The following is a 21,787-nucleotide window of genomic DNA, read 5'->3' as shown; positions in this document are numbered from 1 at the left end:
TGATCGCAGCCTTTGCTCAGTGAGACAACGCTTGTGAGTCCAGACGGGCGATTCTTGACCAAGGATGCAACACAATAAGCCAGTAGGCTCAGTGGGTCCGATCCACAGTGCGGTCAGAGAAGGAAATCCATGAAAAGTCTATCGACGATATTGCATATTCTATTTCAAGCGTATTTACAAATAGGCTGTGATATCCAGTGGGTTCACCATAATCCCACCTTCCAGCCGCCGCCTCTCAGGGTCCAAAGCGGGCGCTAGAGCTAATGCTTCTCACTGGATTCACCCACAGTATAACCCCTAGCAATACCTTTGCGCCCTTCTTTTACAAGTGTGCTGTCTGATGTGTCATCATCATCGTCGTACCGAATGTCAAAATCACTCCCCAGCCCCTTCCAGGTCCGTTGAGACTGCAGGAATTGAGCTCCTGGCGAGACCGCTCCACCGATCATGGCCAAGTCGCCCTTGGCTCTTCGTGCCAGAGCTCTAGCGGCAGCTGGCCCCTCAGCGGTTGGCCCGTCGATGTGGGTGGAAGAACGGGGTGCGGGATCCCGCATGGGACGGGAATGAGAGACGTATCGTCCTGTGCGTAAATCGAACTCGGGTGGTGCGCTTTCGGGTTCTGACATATCATCCTCGTCGCCATTCACGTCCGAGCTGTCGGGGTTCACTTGCTCGTTATCGTCCCTTGGTTTCTCTTCGGCTGGTTTGTCAAGAATCTCTTGGAAGTTGCTATGCCATGATCCAGTCCAGACTCGCTCAGCATCGCTCTGGAGAGCTAGTTCCAGCTCGAACGGAGTAATGACGGGTTTCCAGAAATCCCGGCTATCCACCAGCGAGCTCTCCCAGCATCCAATGACTACCCAACCGCCAATCTCGCTGAAGTTGGCGACTTTGGCTGCGTTGAGTTTCCCCACAACAAACATGTAGCTTTTCTTGCCGGCGGCAGCAATTTGCTCCTTCACGTGGTCCACAATGTGTAGATAATTCTTGACACTAAGAGTGTTGATCAAGATGCCCCAGATAGGAACCGTGTTCAGCGAAGTGATGATTCCGTAACGGCGACTTAGCGCGGCCGAAGTGGACGCTGGCAATGGCTTGACATCAGTATTATTTGTTTGATCGGTGGGATATATGTGAATGGCGGCCACTCGAGAAGCGAGGGTCAGAAGCAAGGCAGTGGGAGGATCAGATATGTGGAACAACTGCCAATCCGACAGCGTCTCTGGAGCTGACTTGACGGTTTCAGGCACAGTGCGATTGGGAATGGGCGATGATGGATTATGGACCACCTCGGTAGCAAACAAATTGACATATCCCTCCTCAGCCAAGCGCGCCTGCAGCTCCGGGACGTGAACCGCAAAGGTCACATCGGTGGCCAGAATGACCTTGGTGGCCAAATCGGGGTAGGTTGCCTTGAAAGCCTTGACGACAGGGTCAAGAGGTAGACTTTTGTTGGTGAAAACATATATGACAGGGAGCCTGGCACTGGGTGACAGACATGACCGGCCGTAATGCACAACCACATCTGCGTCCACATGTTCTGCAGCCACCTCATCCACACAGCATGTACCGTAGGAGGTGTCTGCGAGGATGTACAGCCGAGGAGTCCACGTTTCCGTGTCATCTGCCACAGACAGCTGAGACACCGACTGCGAAATGCCCTCTCCCGTCTCGAGACCGTTTTCGTTCGTGCGGCTGGTCGTGTTTCCATTCGCACAGGCAATGGCGGCAGAGCTCAAGCCGCGGCTCAAGAGCTGAAAGACCCGTGGCGCATCGGGAAGCATATCATCGGGGAATTGAAGAGCGATCCGCTTGTAGCGCGCCTCGCGGATCTCTTTCAACGTGCGCTCAATGTCGTAGGTAATTGACAATTCATCATCGCTGAGTGGCTGCTTGACATCACGGGCGACGACAGGCTCAGTGGCCTCCAGGATTCGGTCATCCGGTGTTGACAAGACTGGGCTGCCTCCATCGCAAATGAAACGGATTCTTCTGCCGTACTCAAGTGTTTGAGGAGAAAAACGGGAGGGTCGATGTGGAAGGGTAATTTTGTAGAAAAAAAAAAGACACAAAATCAGTTCCCCGCCTGCCCCGCGGCTCCCGAAGAATTGAATTCAAAATTGACGACCGTCTCTTAAAGCCTAACTCCGGGCCTGTTGGCCTGAAAGTTTGCCTCATCCCTCATCCCTGACACAACTGCATGTATGAGCCCGGATCTTTTCTGCAAGCTGGAGACTTGAGGCGTAGCGCCGTATTTGGGCTTCAAAGCTTTACGCAAGGTCACGGACTCGCAAGAACTTGGGCATGAACGCTGGTAACCTTAAGTAAAGGCGCACCGCCAACCTAAGGAAAAGGCCAGGCGGAGTGCATATAAAAACGCGTATTTGATATTCTACAGGAGTGGGAAATCCCGATTTTGTTCTTTCGTTCATGTCGTGCGATCAAATTCGATCGAAGTTGAGCTGATCATTCATGGATTGGCAAACTTGAAGTCGATCCATACTTGATCGGAAAGTAAATTCGGATCTGTCAAACTATTTTAACAGGTGATGTGGGTATCAGATAAATGTGACTCCAAAACAAGGGATCTCTCGATACATCTAGTCCATGTCGAAAGCCAAGACATCAGGCCCAGTACCCCGACCGGATTTGCCCTTCTTGCGTTTCTTGCGCTCGTTCGCACCCGCAATTGCATTCCGTGCTTCCTCCGCATCACTGTCATCGGAATCGGCGTCGTCGCTATCGTCGCTGTCCATCATGTGTTTACCTAGACTGTCGCCGCCTGCGGCCTCATGCCAGACCTTGACAATTTGACCGCCGCCAGAGACCATGCGACCTTCAACGTCGAAGCCAATGCCGACTACACCTTCAGTCTCGTCGTGAACAACCTCGGATGTGATTTTGTTGGACCGACACGGAAAACTTGATCAGGATCAGTCCATTACCCAGACCGGCTGCCAATACCTTGCCCATGCCCATATCATCCGGCACTGCCACCAAGGTCTCAATGGCTTCGCCACCACCGGCATCGCGCTGTACGTAGACCCGCTCATCCTGGTCGTCCCATGCGCCCTTCTCCCACAGAGTCACAACGCCGTTCGAACCTCCAACCGCAACCTTCTCGCCACGACTAGTTCCGCTCGAGGGCAACCCTCCAATGAACGCCGAGCTGACCAATTCCTCCTCTTGATCTTCACTGCGCACGAGCACACCGCGGCGTAGTCAGTCAGTCACTGCCAGAGTGGTGCCACCCGTTGTGACCCATTGTTTGCTGAAGCCAGAAGTACTCGTGTCGGACGCGGGAAGCGGGGTCAAAGAGGAAATGTAGTCATCGTGCGGATGATGCGACTGCTCTGGACGCGTAGACACTTTGGAATATGGCACACGGAGATCGTAGAGGTGCAGGGCACTCGAGTCGGTCGCGAGAAGGAGAGTCTGAGGGGACAAAGCATGGATGACGGTAGGCGCATCGATTGACCTGCGCAACAGTAGGGAGAATGCATTAGTCGCAAGGCTCTTCGTCATGAAAGGTCAAAGTCAGGACATGGTGAACATACCCATTTCTCTCCGTAGGAATAGCAATCTTGTTCTCCACCTGCCCGCTCTCCGACCTGGCCATTTTCACGAGACCGTCAGTGCCCGCGGAGTACAGCATTTCTCCGTCGACGCTGAATCCCAGGCACCGACAGCTGCCCTTGTGGCGTCTCGTCCTCCACATTGTATCAATGTGACCCCTGCCATTGCGAGAAGATAAAATTGAGGCGTCATCATCGGAATCGGCTTCATCGTGCGGCAATCGGAAAGTTTGGACATGGCCTGAAGCCAGACCAACAGACACTACTGGCTCATTTGGGTGGATCGCCTGAGAGAACAAGTCCGATGAAAGCGGCAGCGAACAGACGGTTTCGAACATTTTGTCCTGGAAAATTGGACCCAGAGACTCAAAGGACTGACAGTGAATTTGGACCCTCAATTGTTAATTGGAGATCCCCAGCGCGTCCCTACGAGTCGAGATTGAAAGCCTCACAAGCTGCCTTCTTTTTTTTTGGGAGCCCGGGCCGAGAATCTTCCGCTTGGAGATGGTGCTTTTGGTCAATTCTTTGTACTGATGCCCACCGCCCGGCGCATAATATCACCGCTTTCATGCTCTGGACAAAAGAATAGTGATGAAAAATCCATTACTTTGGAGCATCAGCACGTTTGATTTTTGGGTTTCGCCCACTATCCAGCGTGGTGTTAATTGTGTTGGTGTGAGGCTAGTTCCGAGTCCCGTGACTCTTTAACCTCGTTCTAACGCATACCTAACGCAGGCAGAACCAGGCGAAATCTACGAAAGAATATTAGGTGCCCCAAAAGTATGACTCTATCCGAATCATTTCAATTCTGCTAATGCTGGACACGGATGAATCAATGGTATTTCTATCTGTTTCGAAGTGTCTGACACGGCAATATTTTCCATTCAAAAGCCGAAAATTTATTTCTTTCTCTAAAATCAGAAGCTTCCGAGACTGGTCGGGACCACCAAGACCCTAGTCCACGCTTTGCGAGACTCGTAAGGACATGAAGACTGATCAACAGCTCTTCAGATGAGTCTAACATTCCAATTTCTCTTTCAAACTCTCAACATATCAAATGTTGAAGACTAGGCTATCAAGCCCAATGAGGTTCTCCTGACCCTTATGCGGAAAAGGTTGACCCAATGGAGCCAACCTTGATGTTGGAGAAAACGACCTTGGCAGAACCAGACTCGGATTCAACAGTAGAGGGCTTGCCAGAGTCAGTGCTGCAGGTGCCACGGCTGACGCCAGCCTTGGAAGCAGCAGCATCGGTTGGGTACTTCTCGCCGTCGAGCCAGAGCATGTTAGAGTTGTGGTCATCCCACAGGCTCATCACGAGAACCATGCCTTCTCCCAGAGCATCACCCATGCCAGACAGACCACCATGCTTGTTAAAGACATCCTCGTCGCCAAAGGTCTTCTTCTGAGCAGTGCAAAAGTCCGAGGTGATCGAGTTGCCAGTAATGCCGCTCACGTCCGAGGCCGAGTTGGCAATGACCTTGCCATTCTGGACATAGACGCGCTTGATCTCCTTCAAGCTGCCAGTGTCGGTTCCGTCGCTGGTGATGAACTGGGTCACGACAGTCATCTTCGACTTGGTGTCCACCATCTTTCCGGGGCCGTAGAAGGATTCGTTACCCATGCGGAAGGGGTTGAAGTCGCAGCCATCGGGATCGCAGGTACCGGCGTATCTGGTGGTAGAGTAGGTTCCACCGCAGCTGTCACCTTCGCAAATGGTCTGGCCGTTAGTATCGCAGGGATGGGGAGTCAAGGCAGTGGAGATGCTGTTAGCCTCCCAGATATCCATTTCAGCACAGCAAGAACCGTGTGGTCCAACACCGGCATTCTTGTCGTTCGCAGATGGCTTCCAGCCTTCAACGTTACCCTAAAAAGTTTTGAACCTTAGCACCTGAATTTTTGCTCCGCGAGTCAATCAAGAGTAACGAACCTTTCCGTTGATGAACTTCAGGTCACGCGGGCACTGAGAGTCACAGTAACCTGTACCATACTTGGCACCCGCCTTGTTGGTCTCATACTTGGACATGCCACCGTCGGCATCCATGGAGACAAAGTACAAGGCACCATTGAGGCCACAGGGAAGAGTGGAAACATCAACGTCGAAGGTGAATTCCTTGTTCAGGAGCTTGAACATCTGGTATTTGTTCTCATCCTCCATGAGGTAGAAGCGCGAGCCGATGTTTGATCCGGTAACGAAGTTGATGGACAGGGAGTCTCCCTCGGTGGTAGCTCCGTAGGTGCCGGCATAGTCCGCACCGTCCACAGCGCAGTTGGTCGCGCAGGTAGCATCGTCAGGGCACAGGGTGCTGTCCCACTGTTGGCGAAAAAGAAATTGACATTGATTAGCATGTGGTTTCCAGTCTAAGCCATAAGAGTTCTCGATACTCACTTCGTTACCAGTGTAGCAGTTCTTGTAACCATCGACCGAGTGAACCCAGCGCCAGTTGGCATCAATGACCACGGAACCATCTTTGCTGGTGCAGCCAGACGAGGTACACTCCTTCCAGGCGAGTGGTGGGTGGGTTTCAGGCTTCTGAGTTCCAACCTGCTGAGCACTCACGCCCGCCATCAAGGCGGAGAAAAGAAGTGCGCGTTGATACATAATGGAGATCAATGAAAGGAATGGACCTGACGTATGAAAGTTTGTATATGAGGGAGGGAAGCGTAGTAGGATTGTCTCACTGGCCTGCAGTTGATGATTCTTGAGATGAGGGAGCAGCACCGAGGTCTTTATATAGATCTCTCATCGAGTTTTGCCAAGATTGACACAGACTGTCGTGGCTCCTGCGAGCCATATTGTTCAGAAACTAGATGGAGTGTTCAACTCAGCCAAGACAAGAGACCGGTCTCCGACCAGGGGCATTGCAAGGAGAATCATGGCCCACGTTCTGCATCAAAATGAAGGTGGATCGAGTTTCACTGCCAAGCGAGGAAAGATCGTCCAAGAAAGTTGATCTCGACCAACGACGTGCAAGATTCGTTGCTGGAGTCATGAGCTATCGTCTAGTGACTAGCGATTTTGGTCCTCGCTAGACGGGCCCATCTCCGAGCTTGAAATGGCATCACCATCGGAGATCTGCGCTGAAAAGAAAATGCAAATCTATACTATTTCACTTGCCAGACTTCTCGCGGAGACTCAAATATCAAGAGATCTAGTACGATGTAGATGGTGAAAGACCCTACGACAGCTGCAGAGCTCATTAGAGCTATAGGTTAAATCCGCTGGCGCCGCCACCTGGCGCCATGATCGTGCCACATACGGTCGGTAAAGCGTTGGGCGTTTTGCTTCTGGAAAGCGCCCGCATCAATACATGAACAGCATCCCACTCTGCAGGGACCTACACCGCGCTCCGTGGCGTCGAATTGTCCGGGGCATTCTGCATGCTGTTTTGGGCATAGAGCGTTTCAGATCGGCGCTGTATCCCACATATCCGGAAATTTCCCCAGGTCTGACGGCATGAAAGCGCAAAATATCCTTCAATGAGAGCTTAGCGCTGACTATACCCCGTGATTTTCCCTGGCGATCTTGGCCGAATCTTGTCATGGTGTCTGCTCCATTATTTCTACTCGAAACCGAATCCCTTCCTCACACATCCCACTGAAACAACATGAATCACCCTACCGTTCCGACTGGACTATAGCCGCTGGGTGAAATGAAGAAGTTAATGAAACAATTACATCGATCGCTTATCTTACATGAGCGGCGATGTCCTGGATTCATTTGCCTCCTAGTTTCTGATGAGGGGGAAAGCAAAGCAGGACGAACATTGTACACTGCCCTGTCTAATGGTGAGCCTTTTCCCGCAACGGAAATTTTGTAGAAAGATTCATCACACAGATCAGAAGACCATCTTAGTCAATTATCACTAGGTGAGTGCTCTTCAAGATGCCGTTAAACTCAATCGGCCACGGTCAAAAGTGATGGGGTCGGAAGTCGAAGAGGGGACGTACAGGCCTCTTCATCTTGGCGACTGTCGATCGCAATTGCGGGGAGACACCCTGTGATTATAACGCCTTCTGTCACTTGCATATACAAGGAAGAATTACTACAAGGCGGTAATGATCAACTTCATCTTTACTGTCACCACCTCAGGATGAGCTTTTGTTGTATCCACCTGGTGATCAGGCACTCTCCCACCGCGGCATCCTCCATGGCCAATTTGGAAAGGATCAGCGCTGTTCTGGAAAAGTCCAAGTGGAATCGCTGCACTATCTAGTAGCCTTTTCTTTGATGTGAATGTCCAAGACCTTGGTTCAGATCATGAAAGCCTGTCGCGGGTCAAATTTCCCTCTATCACCACGACAGTTGTGGTCTTGGCCAGCAAGCTGCTCAACGGCCGAGTGCCTGCCAAGAGACCGTACATAATCGCACGCCCGTGAATCCGAGGCATTATTTCAACAATCATTTCGTGACATATTATGCAAGATCCGGCCGGCACGGGCATCAGCCCGTGCCGGTTAATCCATAAGCGAGCACCAGCCTCATGTTAGACCTTTGGCATTGTGTTTCCACAACACCCTGCTTTTAGGTCCGGAATTGCTCGTGTTCCCTACAATGGGCAGGAGCATCAGGCGCTTTTCGAAGAAGGTGTTTGCGATCAAAGCGAAGACGCCTTCCCATATGGTTATCTTGGCCGAGTACCACGAGAAATCAATATCGGCTTGATCCATCATTTTTATGGATCTTTACGGTCACATCCGCTGTCCAGATCTAGTCTCATAGTCGAGCAAAGCCTTGATGAATATTGCGTCCTCAATGAGCCACCCTACTCGGGGGAGCTGGTAAAAGCTTCGTCGCAAAAAGATGCCGGGAAAGGACTGTGTTACAGTGCGACAGAGTACAGCCTCTCATATGCCACGGGATAGTTACCAGACTTGATCAACAGCCATTCCGTGGGACCTGCTGGTGACTGCGAAAGTCTAGTTGGGTCAAGCTGGGGCATCTCATTGGAGTCTGAGACGCGTCAGTCTGTCATTGCATTAAGCCCATCAATTAAGCTGGTCTTCTAGAAGCATCTTTAGCACCCATCCCCAAACCCTAGACCAATCGTTGCAAACCTACCAGCTCACCACTGTGAATTCCATGGCGATCAGACTACCCGATGACGTGCGCTGGCTCTTATCGAACGCCATGCTTATCTGGCTTATCTTCCTTATCGGCCACATGGCTGCCTCGGTCCTTGCGCCATCTCCAGCCCCAGCTGTCCCAATTCCCTGACTTTCGTTCCCCACTGCATTTTTTTTGTGTTATTCAGCATCTCATTCTTAGATCTCGAGCGCTCGATCGGCCACACTTTTTGAATTCCGTTTTTATACAACAAAATTCTGGAAAGAGTCACGGTCGCTCTCAACCATGGCGCTGTACCACCAAACCGTGGATTTTTTCTCTGAATCTTGGGCCAACCAGCGAACACAGCTTCCCCTCTTGGCGGTGACGGGTGCCTCTTTCACCCTTGGGCTCCTTCTTCGCTCCCTGTTGAAGGGAGATAAGCACAAGGGGGCTATTCTCGCTTCGCCTCGCACGAGAGTGTTGTCTCATCTTTCGGAGGAGGAGAAGCGCCAGTTGCCGCTCCCGGACGATGTGTTGCCTGGCGCTCGCGATGTTGCATCCCCCTATGGTTCAATCCGAGTGTATGAATGGGGCCGGGAGGATGGCCCAAAGGTCTTGCTTGTACACGGTATCACGACGCCGTGTATTGCACTCGGCGGGGTGGCTCATGCGCTTGTCGACCGTGGGTGTCGTGTGATGCTCTTTGATCTGTGAGTAACACAGCGAAAATACTTTCTAGAAAAGAGATTCCCTCGGGGCGATTCTAGTCTGGTGCTGATCTAGTCTTGCTCTTTATAGCTTTGGGAGAGGGTACTCTGATTGTCCTTCAGACATGCCCCAAGATGAAAGACTCTTTGCAACGCAGGTCATGCTTGCTTTGACCACATCACCAATCTCCTGGACAGGGACCAGCTCGGGCAAGTTCAGTCTGGTCGGTTACTCCCTGGGTGGTGGTATCGCTGCGGCTTTTGCATCCTTCTTCCCACAGCTCCTGTCATCTCTTGTGCTTCTCGCCCCTGCTGGCCTAGTCCGCGATTCTCAGATCAGCTTCCAGGGCCGCCTTCTCTACTCTGGCGGTCTCATGCCAGAGGGATTGCTGTCTTTCTTGGTGAGTCGCCGACTGAAGTCGGGCCGTCTTATCGCACCCAAGAAAGACAAACAGGGAAAACTCAATGCCCAAGACGCTCTTACGGAGGAGATGCCTTCAGACGATGCGGCCGCAGATCAGGTTCTATCTCGGGAGTATCCGCATGTCACCGTCCCATCGGCTGTGGCGTGGCAGGTCCACCACCACGCTGGGTTTGTCCATTCATTCATGTCCAGTATGCGCCATGGGCCCATCCTGGGATCGCGCCAGAAAGTTCACTGGGCTCGCCTGGGCGAATATCTCAGTGCACAGAACAGCAATGGTGCAGGAGATGGAAGGGAAAAGGGGCTACCGAGCCACAAGGTTCACATTCTCTGCGGGAACACGGATACAATCATCATCAAGGATGAGCTTGTTTCCGATGCAGCTGCTGTTCTTGGTGGAAATGTGGTCTTCAAGTTTTACGATGCCGGCCACGAGTTCCCAAGTACCAAGTACGAAGAAGTTGCGGCGTACATTGAGAAGGTACTGTGAGGTGGCCGCGATCGACCTTTCTGATACGGGGCTATCCATTCGTTCATTGATTCTTAGTATAGCGTTTTTGTCACTTTGATGCGTCGATATGTGTTTCCCCATTCGCGGAGCCGCATCATTGTTTTGGAAATAGAGGTATATTGTCATGAATCGCTAATATAATACATTTGCACAAATGCACAATTGCCCAAGAGACCCAGTCAATAGATTTCCATGGTTCCGGGAACCAGCCCTCACCAAGAACAGATTTCGATACCATCATTTCTGAGCTTTCAGGATGTCGTCCAACGCATCGACTTGGCTGGACAGGCCGTTGAGATGTTTTGATCGCTCAGACAAGCGCGCACCCGCGTAGTAGGGGCTGTCGGCAGCAGATGCACGGGCGAACCGGTTGACGCCATTTTGGCTGGCCTTTGGGACTTGGCTCAGGTTGTTTGAGTTGAGCGACTGGGGATTGCATACGGTGCCGTTGCAGGGGCTAGATGGTTGCTCACGTCAGTCTGGATTGCAAAACAGATCCATAAGATAGATTACACAGAGATCGTACCTAGAAGAAGATGATGATGATGAGCCGCCCATTATGGATGGATGAGTAAGCTCGTTTTCGGTGGGTGATGCACGAGACAAGGTTTCTTGATTCGACACTGGTCTTTTGAAGATGGAGACGAAACAAGGGCAGATCAACGTCGCCAGGATGTTTGATTGAGTCGTTGTGCTTGAGGGAAGTGCAGGTAGGGAGGGAGGCAGATAGGTAGCTGCGAGCTGTTTTTCTTCAAGAGCTTGATATGATGTAATTGAGAGATGGTTGAAGAGATATGGATAGAAGATATCGAAGACATGTGGCCCGAATCGCAAGTCTATATAAGCCCGTTTGCAATCAGCCGCCAGAGGGCTATGTTCCACATGGACAGTGGGAGCGTTGACGGACACGCGGAGCTTCACCAGAGGACCTTGCATTTCCGGTCCACATGGTCCAGTGTAGAGCTCTAAGCGAACAGAAGAATGAGGCCGAGGATCTGCGGCTCGCATATGCTTCCCTTCATCAGGGTAGGCCGCGCCGTCGGTTGTGTATGACTGAGCTTCCTAATTGAGAGTCTATGACGGCGAGTATAGTCCGCATGAACCACATAAAGTGGGGCTCGAATTCTCGAGCGGGAATACTTGGGTGTTTCATCTCATTACACAAACACCAGCATAATCCTGAAAGAGCAGCCGAACAAAGCGAGAGGAGCTGATTGGTAAAGAATTCAGTTTATCGTGCGGCTGCAAAGCCCCAAGATGAAAAGCGGAGACCTTGCACGCTTGTTTCACAACTCCCATGAGTGGCGGGGATGAAAAGCATAATCGATCCACCTTGAGGCAGGAAAAGGCGAGAGAACCAGCCATGCCTCGAATGCCAAAGACCGCGCTGCGCACATGGCCGAACACATGTTCAGGGTCCGATTATGACCGTAAGAGGAAATGGGGCCGCAAGGCATGAGCAAAGGGAGTTGCGATTGGTACCAGTGAGAGAGCGACCTGCAGCTCGGACATTGCTACCGTTTGATCATCTGAAGCCAGCACAAGGTAGGGTCATACAAATCCAATAAGGATGGGTGATGTCAAGAGGTCTAGACGGAAATGGGCTTAGACCAAGATGTTTCAGCTTTCAAGGGCGGCGAACTGCCAACGCGATGAACTGGAGCCGGACTCATTTTTAGCAACAAGCTTAATCCATCTTTGGTGGTGGTTCATGCTAGGGCGGGAGCTTGCATGGCCACAATTTAGGGTTCACTTTCTCGCGTGGTTGCTATAGACAATGAAGAGAGCGCTGGCAAGATGAAACAAACCTTCTAGGGAAATTAATAAAGAATGTAGAATCATAAATTGGAAATAAGTCCAAAGAATGTCGGAGGCCCAACGTGAATGATCACATGGGCTCGACGACTCGAGCTCGAGGTCCAGATTGATTCAAGGGGCTCTCAGCGGCTTCTGTCGATCAATTTTCGTCATTTGAGCACTTCCACCTGCCGTCTCTCTACACTCCTTTCGGATAACACGGAAGAGTGAAGACAACTTGTGCACCGATGGGATGGTTTTGTGTTTCTTGTGAAAGACGCTCTGGTAATGTCTAGATTCCACAATGATGCCTTCGGTCTAAAAACGTTTCTCGATAGTTACGTACATGTAGTTGAACTAGCATTCCACCCGAGTCAAGCCTGGAGTGACTTTCTTGATCAGGGTCTAGTACAAGAGAAGATTCTCTCTTGCAATCGCCTCTACTCAAATATCAAATATTCTACCAGCCTCACTGGTCAAGGCCTGGATAATACACGCCACCAGAATCAGGCTCGGAGATCTTCGGGAAAAAGGGACACTCGAAGAGTTTGAAAATGAGATCTCGCATATGTGCGCATATTTTGGCGAATAAATTGCACAGGCACGTGGATGGCTTCTACTTCATGCAGGGCTTCTTCTGGACCTTCCTTTTCAGTAAATTCCGAATACCACTTTTCTTTTCTGGGCACAGTACGAAGAACACTTACTTTTTTTTCGTCTTATATCAGACGCAGTGTGAGGTCTAGGGCTACCACTTTCCAGGCTGAAGCGTCGAAATGCTCTACTGGGACTATTCCTCCCAGGATGAGCTGCCTCGTACTCATACAATTTATTTGACCTGATGTTCAATAAATTTAAAAACAGGCACCGGGGTCACCGGACCGATGTCATCTCCCTTGGGAGATTGAAGTGCTATCCTACCTATGCAGACGAAAAGGGGCTTCAACATTCTGACCTGAGAACCTCGTGCTCTGCTCTCCCAATGGCATTTCATCAATATGATGCTCACTTTCTACCAGTTCGTTCCACCAGTTCGTCATCCCGTCTCACGGACATGTACAGACGCGCACGGGAACAACCTTCGCTCGATTTGGCGTGAGGCCTGTGCTGGCTGCTATCCATGACCAGTTTCGTTTCAGAAATTTTAAGCTTGCTTGACCACGCGTTCAAGCCTAAGGGGGGAGGAGGGGTAGAGCCAATTCATTCCAGTCTCCCCATGCAGTAAGATCTGACGAGGCGATGGGGCTTAGTAGTTTGCTCAGGTATGCAAGGCTTCGCTGGGTCCGAGCGCGGAAATCCCACCAACGTAAACCTTTTTCGGCGATAGCCGTCGATCCTCACATCCTGTCGTCTCTTCTTTGATGACTCGTGAGCTGCCTGGGCCACAAGATTGCCGGAGCGTCCACTCCAGTCATCGAATGGGGATCCCAAAGGGCGGATGGCCCGCGAGTCACACAGCCTTGCTCAATCACTCTAGATCTGATTTGGGATATTGAGAATCGTCGCTTCATGGCTCGTGCCTTTTGGAAAAAAGACGAATTGCACAGCCAATCGTGTAAGGTTCATCCGGAGCAAGGTGATTAAACTTGGCTGAACTTGGAAAATGGGAGCTGTAATTTGCTGTAGTCAATCTTCAAATCTATCAAGTTAGACATATCACACACCGAAATTCAGGGACCAGAACAGACTCCCGTCCGTTTCTGCCAAGAAGCCAGTTCATGGCCATATTACTGCGATCGCCAGAAGCGGCATCGATCGACTATCGGATCATCCCTTGATGGTCCACCTCGTATCCAGCTTAGCCTTTTCAGTCTGAAACACTAGGGCTCACTTATTTTATGCTCACTTTCTTCAACGGCCACGCCGATGCAAGGATGAAAACTCCACATCTCATGGATTTCGTTGTCATCGTAACGCCTTTGCAGGGGGTGGTGCTCTGCCATGTGCACAGCCTGAACATTTGTCGACATTTGCTTCTTCGCCGAGACGAAAATTTAGCGAGATGACCCCTTTACTGTGCAGACGGACAGGGTAGTGTCTGTGTATGAAACAAGTTGCTCCGCTATCTCAAAGGGTGCAGAGGCCGCGACTTGAATCCAAATGGGTATCCCTTGAAACAGGTGTCTGAGGTTTCCCCAGCCTTATACCATGTAGTTGCCAATCAATGATGTAGTTCGCGACCGATATGAATGTCACTGAAGGCGTCCAAGGTGCCAAACCATGCTACGGGACTTTCTGCTCACTAATCTTTGATTGACGCTTCATCTTTGATGGGCTTCGATTTTGAGACCTTTTTTTTGGTCGACTATGAACCTACAGGATCTATGGAGTACTGTAGTTTACAATTCAAGTTTTTAATATCCAGGGCCCAATCAAGGATTTGTTACACATCGGCAAATATCTTGTCTTTCATAGATTTTGGTTCGAGTTTCCTTTGTTGGAAATCACCGAGACCCGAGTCCCTACCAAATCAGTTTCATAATACTGAAAGAGACTACATGCTTTGTCGCGCCGCAGGCACAGACCTAGAGCTCGTCAATTCAAAACAGTAGCTTGGAGCTTAAAATGAGTTTGATCGCAACTGTAGCTGACACATCATTTTCTCAAAGTACCATATTCCAACCGACTTCATCAGAGTATCGCCTGGACTGTTCTTTGGGTCCCAAGCTCCTACTTGACTCCGGCTTATACCTACTGGTACGCGAAGATAGACCGGCCGAGCCAAACCCCCAAGAACCCGAGACTCGGGGATTTGAGGCTGTGTATTAATCAAGGGGAATCAGAACCGAGGCGACCAATTCACCTGCAGTATAGGGACTCTCATCCTTTCGGGATCATGAAGTTTTGTGGTATAGTTTCGAGTGTAGGCAATTTTAATCGTGCCGGCGCCCTTTCCCCGGAAGGTGGCTTCCGGCTACGGCTGGGCGCTCGAGGTTTGGAGATAGCACGTTTAGAAAATTGGTCCTTCATGTAACTGCAAACCGGGCACATGTCATTGCGATGCTGCGAGAATCTTTTGGTAATATCATTTATCCATGTCGCCTTTTTTTTTATATATCACCGGGACTTGGTAATACTGCTTTCGGAGCCTTTATAAGTTCTCACCATAGTCTTCAGTCTTTTCACAACAAGAAACTGGTTTCCAAAAGGAAAATCAAAGTCTGTCTTGAGCGAGAAACTACGACTGTTCATGTTTCCATCCATGTTAATCATGCTTTTAGCTCGAAATTCGGCCGACCGGGCTTTTCGGACGTCGGGTAAGCTTCAATTCGGCAAAGATAGCCTCTCGACTTCCATCTTCTTGATTTCAGACTCGGTGTTGGCGCGTAAATTATTGATTGAAATATTTTCTTTTCCCCCAAACCCCCAGGTGTCTGACGGTGGTGTCGTAACTGGATCTCTGAATCGATGTGCCTAACCTGATCGGCTGTATGACGTAGCCGTACGATGCCCCAGCGATCAATATCTACAGCTTGGAAAAAGAAGTACTCGGGCACCGCGAGGAATTCTTCACAATCATATCACAGCTGGCAGTGACATCGCCCAATAGGCTGGACCGCGCTCTAGAAATTCAGATAGCGTGACAAATCAACCGGCTGATTTACCTTTACGATTCGCATTTTCCACTCCCCGAGGTCTGCATCCCAAATCAGCGCAACAAGACAGGCTCAGGTATTATTCATTTCTCATCACCCTTGGGAAGCGATAAGAGTCGAGTCAAACTAAGCCTTCACCCCGAGAAACAATGGGTCTGACTCATGTCTACCACAAGTCAATTGCAACTTTCTTCAGAGCCATCGTTCGCCCTCTACTCCATCTGAATCCCAATCCCGATGAAGTCATTTCCATTCCGTCTCGGGATGCGGGTCGAGTGATCAAAGCATATGTCTACAAGCCCACAGGGCAGGACTACAAGCTCCCACGACCTGTTCTGATCAATTTTTGCGGCAGTGGCTACGTGCTTCCTTCATTCGGGTCAGACGATGAATACTGCCGCTTCATCGCAGATAGAACCGAATTTATCGTCATCGACGTGCAGTATCGACTTGCGCCCGAGAATCCATTCCCGGCCGCGGTCAACGACGCCGAAGATGTCGCAGCATGGGTGCAGTCACTACCGGATCAATTTGACGCTTCCAGAATTGCACTATCGGGATTCAGTGCGGGTGGAAATATCGCTCTAGCACTCTCGTGCTCATATTCATCCAAGGAGCCTCAACGCGACAATGTCTTTCGCACGGTGATGTCGTTCTACGGCTCCGTCAATATGAGTATACCAACGACCAAGAAACTCGTCGCAGATAAATCAAGTTTTGTCATGTGCAAGCTGTTCCCCATTTTCTCACATTTGTGCCACAAATGTCTCGATTTCTCGGTCACGGACGCAAAGGATCCTCGCTTGTCACCAATATTCGCGGAGCCCAGCTCGTTCCCCAAGAATGTTTTGATCATTACTGCCGCCCAGTGCCCATTTACCATTGAGGCTGAAGAACTAGCCGAAAGGCTTCGAAAGTCGGGCGAGACACGTGTATCAAGTAGACGAATGGAGGGATGTTCACATGGCTGGGACAAGGGCACCAAGGAAGGAACGCATGAAGCAAAGGCAAAGGATGAAGCCTATGAGATATCGGCAGCTTTTTTGCTTGAGAGTGTGAGATAACTGAGAAATAGTCTCAAATTCAAGAGGACTGAAATATAATCTGTGAGCCCCCTGTATCAAAAGATTTGAATCATTGGTCGTTTGAGCTGACCATGATTGATGACGCCAAGAGGACTGCAAAACGGACTGCTAACAGAGGGCAACATATTGTGGCCTCAGGCATAATATGCTGCCTGAAACCGTGACGAGCCATCCCCGTCTCGAGCCAGCATCTGTTGGCAAGCACGCCGTGTCAATCAGCCTGTAAACAAACAAATCGCGGAACAACGAGTCTCGGCATTCTAGCACCAGAGGACATCTTGCAAATTGTAAGGACTCATCAAGTCCAAGTGGTTATTCAAACTGTCCGATCAGCTGTTCTCGAGGAGCGTTATCGTGTTGCCGTTGATTATATGCCCCCCCCCCCCCCCCCCCCCTCCCCCCTCATGCTTAATTGATTAGTAGATCATCGCTCGCGCCTTGGCTGGTCGGTGAGTCGCATCATTCTGTTTCGTGTCAAGGCCCATACTGATATTTGGTAAGCTCCACCCCTGTGTGGCTCATCGCTGCCCCTTCTATTCAAGATGGACAATCCAGCATCCCCAGCAGCTATTCAGAAAAGTGTATGGGAAGGTCGGATTCCTCTGGAAATCGTGCTCGCCCCGTCTGAGAGTCGGAGCTACGACAAGACAGATGCATACATTGTGCAGTTCCCCGACGGTCAAACTTGAAATGCCCGATACAAAAGTTGACTCGTTTGACAGATCTCTTGTCCGAGGGTCTCGTACCTTCCCTCTTTGCTTCCAAGAGTCCGCGCCTTCTTCTCCGCATATCTGATCCAACCTTCATCGCGACATCATGATGGATGGTTCGCCTTTGAAGGAGTTCCCCTGAAATGGCATTATCCTATCGGTCTTCTTTTCGATCTGTACGCGGGTGTAGATCCTGCTTCAAAGACCGGTCTGAGGAATGATCCTACCCAGCAAACAGAATCGTCAGCCCCTTGGCGATTGACAGTGCACTTCAGCGACTGGCCCTCCGAAGATCTTGTCCGGTTAGACGAGAATGGAATGGTAATGAACGATGCATTCATCAACAGCGTCAAGGAGGCGGACTTTCTTCGAAATGGTACTGCAAAGGGCATCATGAGCCTTTCCAAAGAAGACTCATCGGGCCTCTGGAAGGCAGTCGAAGATGGTAAGGCCCTGATTTGGAGGGATCCTTGTTTTGGAATTCCGACTCGATCAACTGACTCTGCCTAGTAAACCTTGCCTCCTTTCAGAGAATCTCACAAATTCTCCTACCTCCCCCATCTCAACCTTTTCGGAATGTGCCCATTCGGATTTTCCTGCCCCTGCCGCCAGATGAGCAGTCTGGATCACTCAAGGTTGTGCAATCGCCACTTCCCCCCTTCATCTCGAATTCGACCATAACCCAGTCGACCAGCCCACGGTCTAGCCCTGGGTCCCAGCCTCAAACTATTGGAGGTGCTTTAAATAAGTTACTACCAAACCTCTTTCCAAGCCGCAGAACTCCTGTCCTTGCAAAGCCCGTTCTACACGGAGCTGTTCTGCCCATGTCGGCTCCCATTGAAGAGGTCGTGAGATGCTCGGCCTACGGTGATGGGTGGGCTTACATTGTTGTCAGGATGATGGGCTAAAAAGAGGTATTGCTGGGATGATTCATTTCATAAGATCTTACATCCCTAGCTGTGATATATATGTATGTGCGGGCAGTTAATCGCAAGATGTTATTGCCAAAACAATTCGATTAATCATTCGTTGAGTCGCCTCAAAGTCTGTAGTGCTAAATGCTATTCAGCGGGTATCAGGTTGTTCTTCATGTCGGCCAGCGACTATGCATCTTGTCCGTCCAAAAGAAAGTCTCATCCGGGAACGATAATAAACAGAAGACAAAGGAGATTTATACTGGAACAGATGCGACGCTCTCGTGACAGGGAGCGGTGGAACGCAATGCAAAGGAAATCAATGACCGTAGGCAAATTTCCAAAAAGTCCTCACAAAAAGAAGAGGGAAAGAAAGCACAAAACAAAAAAAGGAAAGACAAAACGTGCAGTCATAATAAAAAAGTGCTAGTAACCGACATATTGCACAGGATGAAACATAGTCTCAAATTAGATGGGTTGGCCATTGACGGAGATTTCTTCACCCTGACCCTTTCGGCCGGCGATCTTGGCAATCATCACGGTGCGCATCCACTCGATGCGCTCATCCCGACTCTTGACGGCAAAGTGATGAGGCTTGGGGCCGTTGGTGTTGAACAAGGACTTCTTCTCCCCTTCCTTGGCTGAAGGAACAAGAGAGAAAGCAAATGCAGGTTCGTTCCGAGCGCCACCCATGCCGTTGCCATGACGAAGGACGGACTTCTTGAAGGCGGCGGAAAGCTTGGAACTGGCGGCAACCGATGAGCAAGCGACCGCATAGTCGTCGACGTCGATGATCTCCAAGGCACGAGACTCGCGGTGGGCATCTCGCTCATCTTTGTGCATGGCCAAGTTTGTTCCGCGGAGGGTGAAGTGAGCATCTTGCCACTCGTGTCGAAGAAGACGAGTAGTCTTGCGCTTCTTCATGTAGCCACTTTGAGTCACTTCTGGGTCGGAGGTGAGGGACGACTGGGACGACTGGGAGGAACTGTAACCATGTTGTTGAACGCGAGGGCTACGGATGAGGTCCGCTGGGGTGTCAATAGGAGTCAAGGGCTTATCCTCATGAACCTTTCGGAGGCTTTGAGGAGCACTGGGGCGCACCGAAGTGCTGCGCATGAGAGGGTCCCGATAAGGTGGGAACAAAGTGCCAAATTGCATATCGGGAGGAACCGATTGAGACGCCTCACGGGCAATGGGGCCATTCGGAATCGCGGTGATCGGAACATCCACTTCAGTGAATGGGGTTCCTTGACGATAGTAGTCTACTGCACCTGCGTTTTGGGTGAATGGCCCATAGCGCTGAACCGCAGTAGGAGAGTCGTATCCCGCAGATGGCTGGGTAGGAGTCATCGACCGGTTTGTGGTCACAGCAGTGGTCATCTCTTCGGTGTTCGGACTTGTGGGAATTGTCAATTTGGGCAGGTTACGAAGATTATTGGCCATGTTGTGCGACTGGGGAGGCGCCGGGGAGAGCTCGATTGAGTAATCATGGGGAGGCAGATTGGTTGTGTTCAGATCCGACAGCACCGGCTTTTGCTGGGGAACATTCTCCAAATGCTGATAATTCAAGAAATTTCGAATGGTCTCCCGCGGGTCTAATTTCTGAATTCCACTCAGGGCGGCTTCGGACAACCGTGGTCCTGTGACTGGACCAGGTCCAAAAATGTCTGATGATGCTACCACGGAAGGCTGACGGTTGGAGCTTGGTCGCAGCATGTTCTGGGCCGTAAGGGGATTTCCAGGACTACCAGCGATGATAGCGCCTTCACGAATCACTCCGTCCGGGAATTCGGCAGCGAGCTTCTCAAGCATTCGCTGCTGTCTCTTGTACTTTGAGCACTTCTCCCCCTTAGAGCAACTATGAGGCTTGGGAAGCACTTGCTCAATGCCCACAATTGATACCGATTCAGCCGGTGTGATTTGAGGACCAAGAGGGTTGCCCTCTTGCCCATAGGCGTGGTTGGACAGAATTTCTCCGTTCGGAGACACAGAGACTGTGTAAGAACGCCGTTCCGGTGACTTGCGCTCCGGCGATGAGCGGCCAGCGGAGGGTCTGTCCGGGAAATCAGAGAAATAAGGCTCTGGTGTTGGAGGTAAAGGGGGACCCGTTTGCATCGTCGTCTTCAGGTGCTCAATTGAGGCCATGATCTGGTGACGCATACCGAAAGAATGAATGCTGAGCTCCTTGAGGTCGTCAATCTGCAGACTGAGAAGCACGGATCCAGCAATATCGTTGACAATGAATCGCTCAATGACCGCATCGTTGTAGCCGGCGATATACAGCCAGTGCGCAACTTGACTGGGCTTCCAGTTCAAGATCTCCTCTTTGGTGACTTGAGAGACATCGGGGTGGACCGTTGTCAGAGCTTTGGGAGTCTTGGGAGAGAAAGGGAAACGTGTCGGGGTTTCCATCGAACGGCTGAACTCGCTTTGCAAAGGCGAGCGCTCAAAGTACAAGTCGATCTCGGCGGTCGAGGGCTCATAAATTGTTGAGCCTGTCGAGTCCCTGAAAAGGTGAGGACCATTTGGGCCTCTCACATATGCTGGTTCTCGTCTCTTACCGGTCGTGCGCGGCCGAGCATCATTCGGTGTCGGTAATTCCGGGGTGGAAAGAGTGGTGTTGCTGTCATAGGCCAGCTGTGCGATCTGATTGTTAGTACGATCAAGGTGAAGTCGCCGAAACGAATCACAAAAGGTTTTCGACTGACGGATTGAAGACTCTGTTGAAGGGATTCCTCGTCGGAGTCACTCGCTTCAAAATCGGTATCATCAAAGTTGGTTGTATCGGAAAAGCGTCGGTTCACGACTTCTTTTGCAGGGTAGAAGTATTCATGGTTCTTGATGCTGACTGAAGCAGGCGCTGCCTTGCGACGAGCTCGAAGGGAATCCTAGTGCTCTTGATGAGTAACAATTCCTAGATGCATTGATTGCCGCTGGACATACCATGATGTCTAGTGTGATACCTAGGCAGGCTGGTCTTTGAAATACCAATGCTGACCAGCCTTTTGTTACGGCGGTGTGAGAGAAGAGAAGGGAAGGGCTGACAAGGCGTTGAATGTTTGATAACAACAATAAACGCTCTAGATAGCTCGAGATATTAATCTCCAACAAGACAAGCCAGTGTCTTGGGTTACGCGAGAAACAGAACGGATTAGGGAAACTCAGAAGCGATGCGTCCCGCACATGGGCTTCTGGAGTATATGTACGGACGTTATGACAGCAATTGGAGTGCCCGAGGCTGGGAAGCAACCTGAAACCATATGCGCCGGGTCGGCGGCAGAGCAGGAAGCGACCCGGCTTAGATGAAGAAATTGCCAGGGACCGGGGTGGGGAACCTATTGGATGCACGATCTCGAGTCGGGGCAGCAACCCAGCATGAGAATTTCATCTATCCTCGATGCGAATGGAGGTGAAGCGG

General features: G+C 50.7%; 7 protein-coding genes across 7 annotated transcripts; 3 read left to right on the top strand and 4 right to left on the bottom strand.

Moving 5' to 3' along the window:
- Window positions 1-260: 260 nt before the first annotated feature.
- POX_b02500 (2-(3-amino-3-carboxypropyl)histidine synthase subunit 2) lies at window positions 261-3,913 on the bottom strand (the record flags this gene model as incomplete). The annotated part of the gene is made up of 5 exons (XM_050111413.1): window positions 261-1,957; window positions 2,639-2,860; window positions 2,946-3,191; window positions 3,252-3,478; window positions 3,558-3,913. 5 exons carry the CDS (start codon window positions 3,911-3,913, stop codon window positions 261-263), a joined length of 2,748 nt encoding a protein of 915 aa, XP_049971759.1.
- Window positions 3,914-4,677: 764 nt separating this feature from the next.
- On the bottom strand, window positions 4,678-6,177 carry POX_b02499 (putative 1,4-beta-D-glucan cellobiohydrolase A; the record flags this gene model as incomplete). The annotated part of the gene is made up of 3 exons (XM_050111412.1): window positions 4,678-5,442; window positions 5,506-5,889; window positions 5,965-6,177. The coding sequence occupies 3 exons, from the start codon at window positions 6,175-6,177 to the stop codon at window positions 4,678-4,680; spliced, it is 1,362 nt and encodes a 453-aa protein (XP_049971758.1).
- A 2,751-nt stretch (window positions 6,178-8,928) lies between these two features.
- Window positions 8,929-10,246, top strand: POX_b02498 (uncharacterized protein; the record flags this gene model as incomplete). Its single annotated transcript, XM_050111411.1, has 2 exons — window positions 8,929-9,335; window positions 9,424-10,246. The coding sequence occupies 2 exons, from the start codon at window positions 8,929-8,931 to the stop codon at window positions 10,244-10,246; spliced, it is 1,230 nt and encodes a 409-aa protein (XP_049971757.1).
- Window positions 10,247-10,504: 258 nt separating this feature from the next.
- On the bottom strand, window positions 10,505-10,825 carry POX_b02497 (uncharacterized protein; the record flags this gene model as incomplete). The annotated part of the gene is made up of 2 exons (XM_050111410.1): window positions 10,505-10,724; window positions 10,794-10,825. The coding sequence occupies 2 exons, from the start codon at window positions 10,823-10,825 to the stop codon at window positions 10,505-10,507; spliced, it is 252 nt and encodes an 83-aa protein (XP_049971756.1).
- Window positions 10,826-15,809: 4,984 nt separating this feature from the next.
- POX_b02496 (uncharacterized protein) lies at window positions 15,810-16,724 on the top strand (the record flags this gene model as incomplete). Its single annotated transcript, XM_050111409.1, has 1 exon — window positions 15,810-16,724. One exon carries the CDS (start codon window positions 15,810-15,812, stop codon window positions 16,722-16,724), a length of 915 nt encoding a protein of 304 aa, XP_049971755.1.
- A 563-nt stretch (window positions 16,725-17,287) lies between these two features.
- On the top strand, window positions 17,288-18,363 carry POX_b02495 (Autophagy protein; the record flags this gene model as incomplete). Its single annotated transcript, XM_050111408.1, has 3 exons — window positions 17,288-17,407; window positions 17,468-17,900; window positions 17,966-18,363. The coding sequence occupies 3 exons, from the start codon at window positions 17,288-17,290 to the stop codon at window positions 18,361-18,363; spliced, it is 951 nt and encodes a 316-aa protein (XP_049971754.1).
- Window positions 18,364-18,837: 474 nt separating this feature from the next.
- POX_b02494 (uncharacterized protein) lies at window positions 18,838-21,315 on the bottom strand (the record flags this gene model as incomplete). The annotated part of the gene is made up of 3 exons (XM_050111407.1): window positions 18,838-21,006; window positions 21,078-21,257; window positions 21,313-21,315. The coding sequence occupies 3 exons, from the start codon at window positions 21,313-21,315 to the stop codon at window positions 18,838-18,840; spliced, it is 2,352 nt and encodes a 783-aa protein (XP_049971753.1).
- Between the last annotated feature and the right edge of the window lie 472 nt (window positions 21,316-21,787).

Source organism: Penicillium oxalicum, chromosome II (genome assembly GCF_001723175.1).
Source record: "Penicillium oxalicum strain HP7-1 chromosome II, whole genome shotgun sequence".
Taxonomy (NCBI): domain Eukaryota; kingdom Fungi; phylum Ascomycota; class Eurotiomycetes; order Eurotiales; family Aspergillaceae; genus Penicillium; species Penicillium oxalicum.
Note: the sequence above shows the minus strand (reverse complement) of the source record. Positions and strands in the feature narration are given on the sequence as shown.